The sequence below is a fragment of the Pinus tabuliformis genome, chromosome 6, assembly GCF_031772625.1.
Source record: "Pinus tabuliformis cultivar Carrire ecotype Pingquan chromosome 6, CPIR1, whole genome shotgun sequence".
In the NCBI taxonomy this organism is placed as follows: domain Eukaryota; kingdom Viridiplantae; phylum Streptophyta; class Pinopsida; order Pinales; family Pinaceae; genus Pinus; species Pinus tabuliformis.
The window spans coordinates 1,702,098,193-1,702,111,228 of NC_142292.1; the positions used below are offsets into that span (position 1 = coordinate 1,702,098,193).

General features: G+C 39.2%; 1 protein-coding gene across 1 annotated transcript in view; it reads left to right on the forward strand.

Annotated features, from left to right (window-relative positions):
* The window catches only part of RH36 (RNA helicase 36), a 118,447-nt gene that overhangs the window by 52,381 nt on the left and 53,030 nt on the right, over positions 1-13,036 (forward strand). The window contains exons 3-4 of the mRNA XM_089429580.1: positions 3,105-3,308; positions 3,577-3,658. Of these exons, the coding sequence (XP_089285706.1) occupies positions 3,105-3,308; positions 3,577-3,658 (286 nt within the window). The remainder of the gene's footprint in view (positions 1-3,104; positions 3,309-3,576; positions 3,659-13,036) is intronic.

Here is a 13,036-nt window from a genome sequence, read left to right on the forward strand (position 1 = left end):
AGGTTCTAGGTAATTGACCTTAGAGGTTATATATGCTGCGTGCATGGTCCCATTGTTTATTGTTTTTAATGTACCTAGTGGTCCCATTGACCTATTTGTGGTCACTTGTTAGACGTTAGTAAAATTACCTTATCATATCTAGAGTTTGTCTTTTGTTATATATTTCTCTATCTAGGTGGCTATCCTTGCCTACCATTTTGTACAACTTTCATTGGCCTTTTTCTTTGTTTCATTTTCATCTGCAAAATCTTATCCTACTTCAGGTTAGATAAGATAATTTTGTTGTTGTTCACAAATAACCGAGGAATAGGTCAATGGGAATAGAGTACAATTTTTGGCCGAAAGACTATGGGAGTCTCTAGAAAACTTCTAAATGTTAAACTTTTATCACAACAAAAGGGATTCAAAGGATAATAAAGGAAAGAGAAGTATGAGCTTGGAAAAACAAGAGTAAAATGCCCGAAGAGGCCTAGGGATTTAACTCAACATTATAGCAAGAGATACATGTAATGGCAGAGAAGGGAGAACAGGCATTCCTCTCTCCATCTATCATTGAGAAGGGCCTGATGCAAAGCCCAAGGATGTCATCCAGAGAGCTGTGTGATCTTGGGAGGAGCTTTGCATCAGAGTGACTTGTGTCTTTTGACATCTGAGGCAGAGAGAAAGAATCTCGTGATGGAAGTATCAATACTCGATTTGACCTGGGGTATAGTACTTTGTCGTGAGTGGGTCATGCTTTGAGGTCTAGAGATTGTTTAGTTTTTGTATCTCGTCTGCCATGTTGGAACTTGGGCATGTGGGTGAGAAAGGACGGGATATGCCAGGGAAATGAGGAAGCCACAGGAAATAAGGAGGGAAAATTATCCACCATCCTCTATCCAAGATCTTTGTTTTTTCCACTGTTGAGTTTCGGTGAGGGTATTTTCACTAATGAAACATTGCTAGGCCTTGAGAGTTAACTTTAGGTTAGTATTTTGAATAAAACTAGCAAAAAGGTGTAAAATTAGTGTTTTGTGGTTGAAACCTGGCAGAAACTTCTGCTGAAGCTTCTTGACACCTTTTGAGACAACTGGAAACTGACAGGCAGTTTTTGAGTCCTTCCAGAAATGCTCTGGTGGAAGTTTCAAAGTTGAGGATGGTAGTAAAGGAAGCCTGTCATGGCTTTCAGAGTGTGATTCTGAGATTCTGAGATCTTGTTATGGTTTCCTTTATCTTTAATCATCAGCAAATTTTCTAACTTGAAAATGGGGATATATTGTGAAAGTCTATGATGAAACAGTCGCTAATTACTAATGACTGTTAATATATGCTTATGGATGGAGATGCCATCCCAAAGGATGTTTATCGCTACTGATACTGAGCTGTTATTCCTTGTCTGTGTAAAATGGCTTGATGCTGTTTGCATGTCATGTTTGATAGTTTCTAGAGAACACATCTATCTTGGCCTAGGAAGTTTTTCGACCATGTTTTAACTGATTATTATCTTCATATTGTCAGTTCTACAACTTTCTCTATAAGATCAGAGAGTCACATCCGATAGCCAAGAATTAAAACAAGCATATTGAAAGAACTTGCAACTGTGTGGTTCTTGTTTTGTTGTTGGATGATTTGGTTATTACTTTGTCCTTTATGAGTTTGACATCACCTGATCATTCAACTCTTTCCAAGTTGTTATCTGGCTTCTAAATCTGTGCAGATTTAAGATATAAACTAAGTTGAATCAATTTGACTCTCTCCAAGTAATTCTCCAATGAAACAAAATGAATGCACTTTACATCAGTGTTGTGAAAATCACGATAAAATGAAAAAATCGCGATTTTTTCTCTCTGCCGATAAAACCGCGATAATTAAACGAAAAAATCACCGGATTTTTTTTTTGCCGATTTTTATTGAAAAAATCATGATTTTATGAAAAAATCGCTATAAAAACGAAAAAATCGTGATAAAAACTTGAAAAATCGCTGGGGGTCGCGACATCATAGTTTTATAACGTTTTTTTGGGTTTTTTCATGCAATTTTTTTTGAAAGAAACAAATAATTTTTGAGTGGGGCAACTTAATGATCAAGTCTAGGCCCTAGTATGGATATGCTATTCATGGTAAAGTAAAAGTGACATTCTCCTTAATCTTCATTTTCATCCTTTTACTTAAATTCTTAACATGACCATGAAATGACTCAGGATGTTTGAGAGTGGTTCCAGCCTCATTGGATTTCATATGGAGAAAGCAGAATTTTAGATTTCATTTAAAATCCAGCAGACTTATCACTTTTTTCAGGATTTCAGGATTGGGAGATTGTAATGTTTCCAGGTGACACCACCTGCCCGGGCTACCCCTGCCACCAGTAGAGGACGTGGTCTACCTCCTATAGCTCCTACTTCTAGTTCTTCAGCTTCTAGAGCACATCAGACTCCACTGCCATCTCCACCAGCACAGGCACCAGCATCTACATCTAGAGGGAAAGGGAAAGCTGTGGCATTTTCTCGCAAGAGGGGCAGAGGAAATCAATAGGATTAGACTTTCATTTTATTGTATATGACATTATGACATGATGAGATACATTATCATATTTTTTGTTGATATTTTGAGGGTGAGTTGGGACTCAGGAGTCAAGACTTACTATTCAGGACATGATTCAGTGTTATGTGTGATTTTAGCGCTAGAAATGATATTAAACATCTTATATATTAGTTTTTAAATCATATTTATGTGTCAATGTATTTATTTTATGTTGTAGATTAAAAAAATTGAAAAAAATGAATATTTTTGTACCAAACGATTTTTTCCCGATTTTTTCTGATTTGTTCCCCGCACCGATTTAATCCCGATCACGATTTTCACAACATTGCTTTACATGAATGTTTGGATGGGTTAGGTGTCCTGATCAGATTATCTTAATTTTTCCAACTTATTGTGATTATAGTGTGGGTGACTGCTTATTCTACATTGAATCACAATCTATTATTTTTTTGTTGCGGCTACTATATTTAATGGAGATGAAAGGAAATTATGAAATTAGATTTAGTGTCACTGTTCAAATTTTTAGTAATTTGAGCTTAAAAGTGAGATGCTGGAATGACATATCAATTAATTCTGTGGATGCAGGACTTGCCATCTGCTTAGTTTATTGTTGGATGAACTTGGTTTGGAGGCAGTGGCATTGCATTCTCTCAAATCACAATCTGCAAGGCTTGCTGCTCTTCAGCGTTTCAAATCTGGGCAGGTTCCGGTTCTGTTAGCAACTGATGTAGCAAGTCGTGGTCTTGACATACCAACTGTTGATCTTGTCATCAATTATGATATACCAAGGTGACACATGTTGCTGAATTGGGCATCTTCTTTTTGATGTTCTCTGCAGTGCACGGTGTTTGTGTGTGGGAGTGGGTGGGTGCAGGGGTGTGTGTGGTTGGTGCAGTGATGGCATATTGAACTTTCATTTCAAGTTTTTTTATTTTTTGAATTCTTTATTTTTACATGCATCCTATATGCAAATGCGACTATGGGAAAACCAATGAACTTGTGCTTCTTCTGATTTGATCATCATATATTGATGTTGAAATGTTTTCTCTGGTTGCAGGTATCCTCGAGATTATGTTCATCGTGTAGGTCGTACAGCGAGAGCTGGAAGGGGAGGACAAGCTGTGAGCATAGTGACTCAGGTTTGTAGTCCAATATGATGATTGAGGGAGGATTTGTTGGAAAAAAGATCTAAACATATATGAATTGTTTGAGCCCAAGAGATGAAGTCTCTGCTTTTGTTATTTTTATTTTCACTCTTGGTTTTGACATGATTGTTAACTGCTTGGATTCAACTCAAAACATGTGTTTAACTTTTTTAAAGTTTTGGAAATAGAAAGTTGGAAACATATTTTAGAATCTGTGAGGTTTTATATGTAACTTATATAGTTATATATACTAGCCGAAAGGGGGAAATAGAAAATAGAGAAAATTATATGAACATAAAAATAGACTGTTCTGGAGACATGCCAACATTTGAAACTTTTCCAATATAACACATTCCAGCATTAGAATCTTTCCAATTGATCATTTTTCAAAAAATGTATTTGTGTTGATGTTTTGTAGCTCAGGCAGGTACTTTTGTATAGGCCTAAGACTGTAAGTGTATAGACATGAATAAGTCATCCACAGATCTCCTTAGGAAACTTGTTGTAGTGTGAGCAAGTTGCATTTGTAACTAAGCCTAAGTCTAACTTAGGAAAAACACATAATTGTTATGTTGGCTTATTGCGCTAAAGAAACACGAGAAAAAGTAAACTATTTACTATAGTCATTATATTTTAATTTCAGGCCTTGGTCTCAAGTTAGGCGAGATTTAATCTCGGCCATCAATCACTTTGGCGATTAGGGTTTGAGATTTAGTTCAATGTAAAGTTATAAAAGCATGTCTAAGTAGAGGGAGAAGACATACTATACAACAACACAAGATTGAAAAAGGCATCTCAGTGAGGAGTGTGATATTCTAAGTATGCTGGGTCCGAGGAAGGGGGCAGCAAGGAGATCCAGATCAGCCAAGGAGGGCTTGATTTGCTGGATCAGATCCAGTGTTGTACATGTATTTCTTTAGTTGGGAGATTATCCTAGGACGAGAGCCCAAGTAGGTTCTGAATCAATTTAATGATGAAACTGATTTGATTGGAAAGATTTTGTTGTGTTGTTGAAATTGAGATTGGTATATTTTGTTTCCGCTAAATTTATGGTGTTAATGAACCTAGCTGTGCAATTAATCAGTAGATCTGTAATCTGCTAGGAATTAAGTGCCAGGTCCTAGGTTTGCAGGAAAATTTAACAATTTCTAACTTCAAGGGGCTGCATTTTATGCTATCAAACTTTGGGCAATGCTGCATCCTAGTTTTTATCTATTCTTTATCTTTTGTTGTGTCCTTTGAGTAAAGCTGCATCATATTTTTCTGTTTGGTGGTTAAGTAGTTCATAGTGTTTTGTCGCTCTTAATATGCCATTGTGACATGGATCTGTAAAAGTTCTTGAGAAACTAATCTTTGTATTGCTGAACCTAAAATAGTGATGCATAAGTGTGCATGTAAAAAGAGGCGCAGAGAGTTAGAAGGGATCCAGGCTTGAGCTTTGGATTCTTCTGTTTTTCAATAGTTCATAGTTGAAATGAATCAAACTGGAGCTTTGAATTCTATGTGTGGTGGTTTTGTTGGTTTACCATTAACCATCTTCACTACATTTGGTTGTTTGTTTGGTTGACCACTAACCTTTTTCACTTCATTTGGTGGTTTTTTTTGGTTGACCACTAACCGTCTTGACTTCATTAGGTGTTTTTTCTAGTTGACCACTAACTATCTTTCTTTGAAAGTGGTGGTTTATGGTTTGCCACTAACCATATTCACTTGAACAATGTGGTGGTTTTGGATAGTAAGCAATGAATCCCTAATCATCATGAGGGATGGATGCCCTATGTTGAATATATAATGGGATGTATGGTGTGATTACCAAAGAAGATACTTGCTGATGAAAAATTCCCTCATGTTGTCATTGGGAACAAAGAACAAAACAAAAGTAATGATGAAGAAAGTCCTCAAGTACATGAGGGAATTTTTTCATCTTTCTATTGAAGATCAAGCATTTGAAGAAGATCTAGTTGGTGAAAGCATTCAAGCATCCATGCCGCCTCCATATGAAGACAAACCCGTGATTAATGATAAGATGGCAAATGCATGTACCTCTCCATTTCATGAAGATATAGTCACTCATCTTTTATCATAGAAGGGGCATGGATTGTTTAAAAAATTATGGAGACCTTGTCTATTATACTAAATGATGTGTTCAATAAAGAAATTGCAGGTTTTGTGTCTTTGGGATAGCCTAACATAGTGGATGCAAATTCAGAAATCATTCGTGATAAAATCTAGCCATATGCATCCATTAATAATGCAGATTTTAGGTGTCATATAGAGTATATCTATGCGGATTTCTTTCAGCCATCTAGGACAGATTTATTGCAGCATTTTCATGGCAATTTACAGCCATGTTCTATTGGGTATATTGCATATATTTTCTAGCATTTGGGGTAGTTTTATGATGGTAAAAATGCTGATAATTTTCAGCCATCTTTTTCCTCATATATTGGTGCATGTTTGTGCAAATTTTTTCAGATAAAAAATGTATTTTTAATGCTGAAAGTTATTTGGGGCAGCAATCATTTCTTTTTGAATTATATTGTATAAATTTCCAGCTATTAAAAAGAGGGTTTCAAGATCTAGATTCGGGTTTAATTTTTTTTTTTGGGAGGCTGGAATATTGCTTGATATTGCATGTAGATCATACTTGCAGGATAGACATGACATGTTGTGTAGTTTTGTAGAACCCCCTAAGCCTTTGTTTCGTGGGGGAAGTGATGATTATATTATAGGGGATGATGAGGGATTGCTATTTGACTTTTTCAGCAACGATGATGTTTATCTTAGCCCTGTCCAAACTTGGATAGAGGAGTCTTGTGATGATGCATGCCCTTCTTGGCATGATGTGGGTGTCCTTGGCCATCTTCGCGAGCACATTTCAGTTCATCCCTCATCTCATGGAGATTCCATCATTGATCCACTTGATATTTGATGTATCATTGTTTTGGTCGATGACCAAACACAAATGAGGAGTTTGTGGCATTGATGACATGGCAAGATGATTCCATTGGTTCTTTGATTTCACTTAGCATGCTTATTCTGCTATATTAGCGTAGGGTAGGACAAATAATATCTTTATTATAAACATTAGAATAAGATGAATAAACTCAACATGTGAGCATTAGACTTCAATTTATGTTGTCATTAGCATTGTTGGTTTATAGCTTATTTTGTAATGCCACTTTTTTGCTATTATTGATGTAATGGAATATATGGACATTGATGTGGTGGTTAGGGATATGAATGTGGATCCATCTTGCCACATGTTTTTTGTTTAATTTCTTGGTGTTCATTCCACGTGTTAGAATTTACCCAAACCCAACACGTTGTTTAATTTCCAACGATTAATTATTGAACAAATACATGGCTAAGTTCTTAAGACAAAATTTAGTGGAAGCAAATTATGATCTAAATCACACAAATTACAAATAGATATCTGCCCAAGAAATCCATTCTTCATTATTAAAAAATCTTAACTTACTTGGGCTCCCGTCTTGGGATAATGGCCCATTTGAGAAAATGCAAATTACAAAACTTTGGATCTGATCCAACAAATTTGCTCTCTCTCATAGATCTAGATGTCTAGCCCTTCACATTCTTTCGGACCCAACAAACGCTCGTTGAGATGCCGCTCTCAAACTTGTGTTGCGATTGTGTGTCTTCTCCTCACCTTAGCCTTGCTTTTAGAACTTTACATTGAGCCAAAACCCTAATCCTAACCCTAACCCTAATCTGAAAGTGATTGACAACTGAGATTAGATCTTGCCTCACTTGAGATCAACGACTAAGATTAAAACTTGTTCACTAAAGTAAATAATTTACTTTTTATAAGTTTTATTTTAGCTCAATAAGCCAACATTAATATTTGCTTTTTTCCTAAGGGCTAAGTTACATCAATAACTTGCTCAACTTAGAGCAAGTGTTCCAAGGTGATATGCGGGCAACTTCTACACGCTTAGACACAAGGTCTATGCAAAAGTACCTGCTCAAGTTACAAACTTCAACACTTGGCATGATGTAGGTGTCCTTGGCTATCTTCATGAGCACATTTTAGTTCATCCCTCATCTCATGGAGATTCCATCATGGATCCACTTGATATTTGATGTATCATTGTTTTGAATGAAGAGTTTGTGGCATTGATGACATGCTAAGATGGTTTTATTGGTTCTTTGATTTCACTTAGCATGCTTATTCTCCTATATTAGGGTAGGATAGGAGAAATAAGTTCTTTATTATGAACATTAGAATAAGAAGAATAACCTCAACATATGAACATTAGACTTCATTTTATGTTGTCATTAGCATTGTTGGTTTATAACTTTTTTGTAATACCACTTTTGAGCTATTATTGATGTAATGGAATATATGGACATTGATGTGGTGGTTAGGGATATGAATGAGGATTCATCTTGGCACGTGTTTTTTGTTTAAGTTTTGGTGATCGTTCCTAGTAGGTACATGTAGCAGATTTTGAGATTCTCATGTGCTCCCAAGAAGGGTAAATGTCCTCAAGTTGGAGCTAATTGTCTCACAAGTGATAATGAGCCGAAGAAGAGGTTCCCTTGTGTAAATAAAGTTTTCATGAGAAATCATAGAACTAGTGAATTTTTTTCATATCTTGTGATTTTTATCACAAAGGCATAAGTTGATGGAGCCTTGAATGGCCAAAGGTTTGTGAGTCCACTTGATGATTTTGATGCTTTGGTTGCTAGTTGATGAAATGATGTTGATCGACACCAACCATTTCATGATGTTCTCCATCTCGGCAGGACCTATCTCAACTCTCCTACACCTATCACATACCCCAAATACACCAATGACTATTGTGCAAACTCACACTTCTTGAGATTTGCCAAAAACTACTGCTTCTTTAATGTCTCTAGCACATGCGTCAAATGTGAGATGTGCTCCTCCCAAGTAGCATTGTATGTTGATTTTTGTAGCTTGGGAGTTACTCCAAGCCTTGAGGATCGAGGGTTTAGAGGAAGGAGCTCCACAAGTGGCCTTGTGGGCTTGAAACCCAAGCCTGGGGTTTTGCACCCATTGATGTTTGGGCCAAAACCGTGACGAGATTTCAGCATGTGATGGATGGAGATGATAGAGAACGTTGAGACGAATCCAACACAACGGAAATCATAAAATTTCGAGGTCTACAAGTGAAGATATTAATTTTTTTTGTGTTATGGTGGGCAAGGAGGGACATGAAGGCAAGTTGGCCTTGTGTTAGAGGTGCCCTTTGGAGGGTTGTTCAATCCCCACATGAAACATATAAATAGAGACCTTGATAGGCCTCATTGAGACATCCTAAGTGCATTCAACATCAAGATTAGCTTTGCGATTTAGTGCAGTTCTGAGGCAAGAGAAAGGAGACAAGGCATGTTGAAGAATGTAACTAGGTTCGGTCTTCATACTTGTATTTGAGTCATAATGAAATATATTTATCAAAAGAAAGAAAAAGAAATTTATTATTATTATTATGAGTTATTAAAGCATGGGTTTCATGTTTGGGTCATCATGTTTTAGGTCAAAGTCCTCATTGAGGACTTCTAGGTTTTATATTAAGTCATTAGAGTCATTGTCCATTTAATGAGACCATTCTTGGGCTTTTGAATCATGTAAAAAGAATTATTATTGAGTAAAATAAGTCATTTGTCACCTCCACACCAAGCTGACCCTTACCTGATCAAGTCGACCTACATGAGAGTATTTCGACCCACAAGAAGGCTATATATAGAAGTGCAGTTCGATCCATTTTCTCATATACTCAACAAGTTCGATATACACAAGAAGAAGTGCAAGAAAAAGTGCGAAGTTCCAAGATAAGAAGGAGAATTGCAGGAGAAGAATAAAATTGAAGTTTTGGGCTCTCTCTCTCTTTCTTTCCTACGAAGTTGCTGAGGTCGAAGTTCTGTAGTTGCTGGGGTCGAAGTTCTGTTGCTACATAGGTTGAAATTCTGCTGCTGCTTCGAGGTCGAAGTTGCTACTGCTAAGGTCGAAGTTGTTGCTGCTAAAATCGAAGTTGTTACTGCATCAAGGTCGAAGTTGTTACTAGATCAAACTTTCTGCTTCTATTAGATCGAAGTGTTGCTGCTATGCTGTTGTTGTTCTAGGTTGAAGATATTGCTGGAAGGTTATCATCTGCAAAAGAAGGAAAGGGTTGACTTGATGATTGGAGGAACTCTATGTCTAGGTCAAGGAGTCTTGAATCATCTCGTGAAACTATTAAAGGAAGAGTTGTTGTTGGGTTTTCCCCTAGATAGGGGTTTTTCCCTGGCTGTTTGCCTACATTTGGTGTCTTTGATCTTCGTGTTATGGTTATTGGTAATTGCTTGATGAACTAAGTTAATAGAAGAACACAAGAAAGTTAATAAGAACATAAGAATATCACAAGTAATTATCAACATAAAGAAAATATTTCTGCCTTTATGATTTTCCAACAAGGCAGTTGAGTTTTGGAGAGAGTTTATTTGCTTTTTGGTGCAGATTACTTTGTGGAGAAGGCCGTAGATCTGAGGTAGCTAGGAACCTGCTTAAGTGTTGATTTGGGATAGCATCAGATGTGCTCTAGCCACGAAAATTGGTGGAGGCTAAAGCACATGAGATCTCCAATACCCAAAAATGGTTTGGGAAAAATCTAATCAGTTGGGGAGATATTAAAATAATTAATATTTTTAATGAAGTCCCTAAGTCTAAACTTAGGGAAATAAAATATTAATGTGAATTAATATAAAACTGAGTTAGAATGGTCCAAAAGTCATATCTAATCTTAGCCGTTGATTAGGGACTTAATCTCAACCGTTGAATTGTCAACGAGAAAAGTATAAGAGGAGGCTTGAGAGTGACTTGGAGAACACATCGAGTTGATCAAGAATTCAATTTTCTGGGGCAGGGTTTGCTGAGGAAATCGAAGGAGTGAGCTGAGTTGCAGTTGAGGGGCAGTGAATGCAGTAGCAGAGACGCAGAGATAGTAACGGAAGCATCAACGCAAAAGCTGAGAGAGGGTTGACGCAGATCCAGCTAGAGGCCACGCATAAGCAGCGAGAGGCCATGCAGAGGCAGCCAGGAGCTGCGCAGAGCTTGAGGAGGGCCAGCGCGGGAGATGCAGAGCCTCTCGAGGCTGACGCTGTGCCCCGAGAGGCTGACGTTGTGCCAGAAAGGCTGACGCTGGGCCAGAGAGGCTGACGCAGACACTAGAGGTTGACGCTGGGAGATTTTGCGGGGCAGATTGGGGTTGATATCTGTCTTCGACTGACAGGTACTACTGCCGAGGGCATTCTCTGTTGGGTGAGCCATTTTTGGCACCCAGATTGTATTATGAAATTGCTTAATAATAAAACCTTCAGATAACTGAACCGGTTTTCCCGCATTGGGTTTTTCTGGGGACATTAGTCCAAAAATACACTTGTGTGCTTGTTTTTCCTTCAGTTGATGATCTGTATGTGTTGAGATTGTACTTGTATTTATTTTCAGTATTTACATGGTAAATAACTTGTTAATTAACAAAACAAGTAGGAAGAAATAAATCAGAAAAGTACAGGAAGGATTTCTAACAGTTAGACTTAGAATTTCCAACATGGTATCAAAGCGTGGTTGCAGATCATAGGATAACTGAGGGCATTAGCCGAGCAGAGCAGTAGCAACAAAAATAGTTGTCCCGAGTGACAGAAGCTGTTCCTAGCGGAAAAGCAACAAGGATGGGAAGAGGATCATGCAGTGGCAGTGAGGAGCAGACCTGACCTACGTAGTGCCCGGTCATCTTTCTCAGTCAGGAAGGATTGACGCCCGTGGCCAGGAGGTGCAGATTTTGCTGTTGCCGAGATTGCGCAGAGCCTAGAGGCTCTAACCTTCTGTTCGCTGAGGCATAGGAGGTTGTGGGTAAGTTGCGGAGTGAAGCTGGTGGGGTACTGTGGTTAGAACAATACCTAACAGGGCAAGATCAAGGAGGAGGGAGTTGTTGCCGAGGATTTCTAGCCAAGAAATCCGGATCAGTGGTACAACTGGACTACTGATCAGAGTGGGGGCATCTTGACATTGACAGAGGGGTTTCCAGGTGGGAAATCGAGGCTTAGAGGGTGTGACACCGAGAACTTCCAGGAGGGAAGTAGAGAGACTCGGAAGAGTCGAAAGAGGAGCAACGAAATGGGAGCGAATGGGGTAAGAGATCAGGACAAACTGGATGGAGCCTCAAACTTCATAGTCTGGAAGGCCAAGATCTTGTTCGTTCTAGACAGGAATCGTCTCAAGCACTTCGCCTTGAACACGATAGCGATCCCAGTTGACTCGGCTGAGAACGAAAAGTACGAGGAGGCAATGGCGAGGGCCAAGAGCATCATCCTTGACGGGGTCAAGGACCATGTAGTACCACATATTGCCGAAAAGGACACGACAAATGCGATGTGGGAGGCCTTGATGAAATTGTATTAGCATACTTCCGTGCAGAGGAAGATGCTACTAGAAAATCAGCTGCGGTCATACCAGATGCAGAAGGGAGAACAGATAGACACCTTCCTCGGTCGATTGAAGGAGATCTGGGATCAGCTGACTTCCATAGGGGCCACGCCGGATGAGGAGATGTTGGTGAGGACCGCATTGAACGCAGTCTCAGAGGATTGGGAGGTATTTGTCCAGAGCATACTAGGCAGGTTGACCCTTCCAGATTGGGAGGAACTGTGGACGACTCTTCGTCAAGAAGAGATCAGAAGGCTAACCAAGACGGGAAGCAATGACAAGGGGGTCAGAATCAAGGAGGAAGAGGAGGATGCTGCCCAAGCATCTGAGGGAAAGGAGGAGAAACGAAAGAAGAAGGACCTCTCCAATGTCAAATGCTTCCACTGTGGGGAACTGGGTCACTATACGAGCCAATGTCCGAGGAAGAAGAGCAAGGGAGAGGCTTTTGAGACAAAGGCTGCGCCAGCAAGGGCGAAGAAAGAAGTGGAGACAGATGATGACTGTGCCATGAGTGTTCATGCGCCACTTGAGAGGAAGTGGGGAGACATCGAGTTGTAGTTAGACAGACTACAGGCGATGAGGGGTAGGATCCTCGAGGTACCCAACCTCTTGGATTATACCTTGCTACGAGAGCCCCAAAGAGGAGTAGCAGGACTGGCGGATGTCGGTAGAGACGGATGCGGATGGAGCAACAGAGGGAGCTACAGTGTAGGAGTCCCAAGACAGCGTGAGGCAGCAATGCGAGATGCACAAAGTTGTTGCAACAACATAGAGTTCAGGGAGGGAGCACTTGTCAGTGACAGAGGGAGTTTCAGCATTGGGAGTGTTTCTACCCCGACGGAGATGTCAGAGTTGGGAGATAGGTTACTTACTTCTCAGTAACTGAGTTGCAGTGCAGCAGTTAGCAGTGGCAGTTCTATGGG